The 2,317-nt window shown below is 44.3% G+C and overlaps 1 protein-coding gene across 3 annotated transcripts in view; it reads right to left on the bottom strand.

The window, feature by feature from the left end:
* Tmem69 (transmembrane protein 69) overlaps positions 1–2,317 on the bottom strand; it is a 10,128-nt gene that overhangs the window by 2,350 nt on the left and 5,461 nt on the right. For all 3 annotated transcript variants that reach the window (XM_013016826.1, XM_013016827.1, XM_013016828.1), the window contains one exon: positions 2,031–2,168. In XM_013016826.1, coding sequence (XP_012872280.1) covers positions 2,031–2,072 — 42 coding nt within the window. In that variant the 5' untranslated portion in view covers positions 2,073–2,168. The remainder of the gene's footprint in view (positions 1–2,030; positions 2,169–2,317) is intronic.

Below are 2,317 nucleotides of genomic sequence, written 5' to 3'. Positions count from 1 at the left end.
GGAATCGAACCCAGGGCCTCAGGTATGCAAGGCAATTGCTCTACCACTGAGCCACCTTCCCAGCCCTTTTTTTTTTTTTTGGTCATGGGGCTTGAACTCTCTCTAGGCCTGGGCACTGTCCCTCAGCTCTTCAGCTCAAGGTAAGCGCTCTTCCACTTGAACCACAGTGCCACTTTCGATTTTCTGGTGGTTAACTGGAAGTAAGAGTCTCATGGACTTTCCTGCCCGGGCTGGCTTTGAACCTCAATTCTCAAATCTTAGCCTTTTGAGTAGTTAGGATTACAGGCCTTAGCCACCAGCACGAGGAAAGCTATCTTTCTTTTTGGTCGGCTGTAGGTCTTAAACTCAGGGCTTAGGTGCTGTCCCTGAGCTCTTCAGCTCAAGGCTAGTGCTCTACCACTTGAGTCACAGCCCCACTTCCCCTGCAAGCTTTCTTGAATCCTGTAGTAAATATTGTTTAAACTTCCATTCTAATTCTTCTCATAGTGAACTAAAATTGTCTTTGTCTTAGAAGACTTGAGAGCACCATATATTTTCTTTCTTTGACTTTAATAACTCTTTTCTCATTCTGTGCATAAGTGAGCAGAGGCTAGACTTCAACTAAGCAGAATAACTAAAATTATGTTGATTTTTTCCCCCCAGTCCTGGGGCTAGGACTCAGGCCTGGGCACTGTCCCTGAGCTTATTTGGCTCAAGGCTAGCATTCTACCACTTAAGCCACAGCACCACTTTCAGCCTTTTCTGTTTATGTGGTATTGAGGAAATTGAACCCAGGGCTTCATGCATACTAGGCAAGCACTCTACCACTCTACCTCTAAGCCACATTTCCAGCCCTACATGAATTTTTTTTTTTTTTTCCTTTTGCCAGTCCTGGGACTTGAGCTCAGGGCATAGGCAGTGTCCCTGAACTTCTTTTTGCTTGACACTAGCACTCTGCCACTTGAGCCACGTCTAGCTTTTCCTGTTTATGTGGTACTGAGGTATTGAACCCAGGGCTTCATGCATGCTAGACACTCTACCACTAAGCCACATTCCCAGCTTTTTTTTTTGGCCAGTCTTGGGGCTTAAACTCTGGGCCTACCCATTGTCCCTGAGCTTTTTGGCCAGTCTTGGGGCTTGAACTCTGGCCCTAGCCATTGTCCCTGAGTTTCTTTTGCTCAAGGCTAGCACTGTACCACTGGAACCACAGTGCTACTTCCAAACTTTTCTGTTTATGTGGTACTGTGGAACTGAATCCAGGGTTTCATGCATGCTAAGGCAAGCACTCTACCACATTCCTAGCCCTGAAATTTTTTAAAATGGAAGTTTTTTTTGTTTGTTTTTTGTTTTGTCAGTCGTGGGGCTTGAACTCTGTCTGGGGCCTGGGCGCTGTCCCTCAGCTCTTCAGCTCAAGGTTAGCACTCTACCGCTTGAGCCACAGTGCCACTTGCGGTTTTTTGGTGGTTTACTGGAGATAGAAGTCTCAAGGTCTTTCCTGCCTGGGCTGGCTTTGAACTGTGATCTTCAGATCTCAGCCTCCTGAGTAGGATTACAGGCGTGAACCATCAGTGCCCGGCTTTAAAATGGAAGTTTTTTAGGAACCTTGGAGGAGTCTTCACTAACAATGCTAGGAATCATTGTGGGGATTTTCTCTTGTTTCCATTTGGAATGTTCTTTCTTCAGCCTGGAAGATCCCCCTGACCCACTAAAATATAATCATAAAGCTATTCTTGATACTTATGTTCCCTTCCACGCTTCATAATTCTCCATTGTTTTTACCACTTGATAAACTAAATATTTTACTTATTTGTATTTTAGCCAATCCTCTCTCTTTCACTTGAATTCATGAAGATGAAGATAAAGCCAGAAGTGGTGCTGTGGCTCAAGGGGAAGAGTTGTAGACTTAAGCAAAAGGAGTTTATGGACAGTGCCCAGACCCTGGCCTCAAGCCCCAAGACTGGGGCTTGAAAAAAAATTATTTTTTCTTTCTGCTACTGCTCTAGCCATTGTAGTTTTTTGTCAAGTGTTCAGTATTTGCTGAATAAACTTACCTTTGAAGATACTTTAGAAAAGCTGTGGATGAAGTGAATCATACTGGCTTCTACTAAGTCTTATTCAGGAAGGTGTCAAGCAGTTCTGATTAATTTATTTTTACAGGTAACTGGAGGAGCTGAGCCAGATGCATGTTACTGTGTATAAAATAACATTATTTAATCACCTTCATTAAAAAAAAAACTTTTTTTTTTTTGGGGGGGGGGTCCGGTCGTGGGGCCTGAACTCTGGGCCTGGGCGCTGTCCCTCAGCTCTTCAGCTCAAGGCTAGCACTCTACCACTTGAG

The sequence above is a fragment of the Dipodomys ordii genome, unplaced genomic scaffold, assembly GCF_000151885.1.
Source record: "Dipodomys ordii isolate 6190 unplaced genomic scaffold, Dord_2.0 Scaffold33, whole genome shotgun sequence".
Taxonomy (NCBI): domain Eukaryota; kingdom Metazoa; phylum Chordata; class Mammalia; order Rodentia; family Heteromyidae; genus Dipodomys; species Dipodomys ordii.
This window is presented reverse-complemented; position numbering and strand designations above follow the sequence as displayed.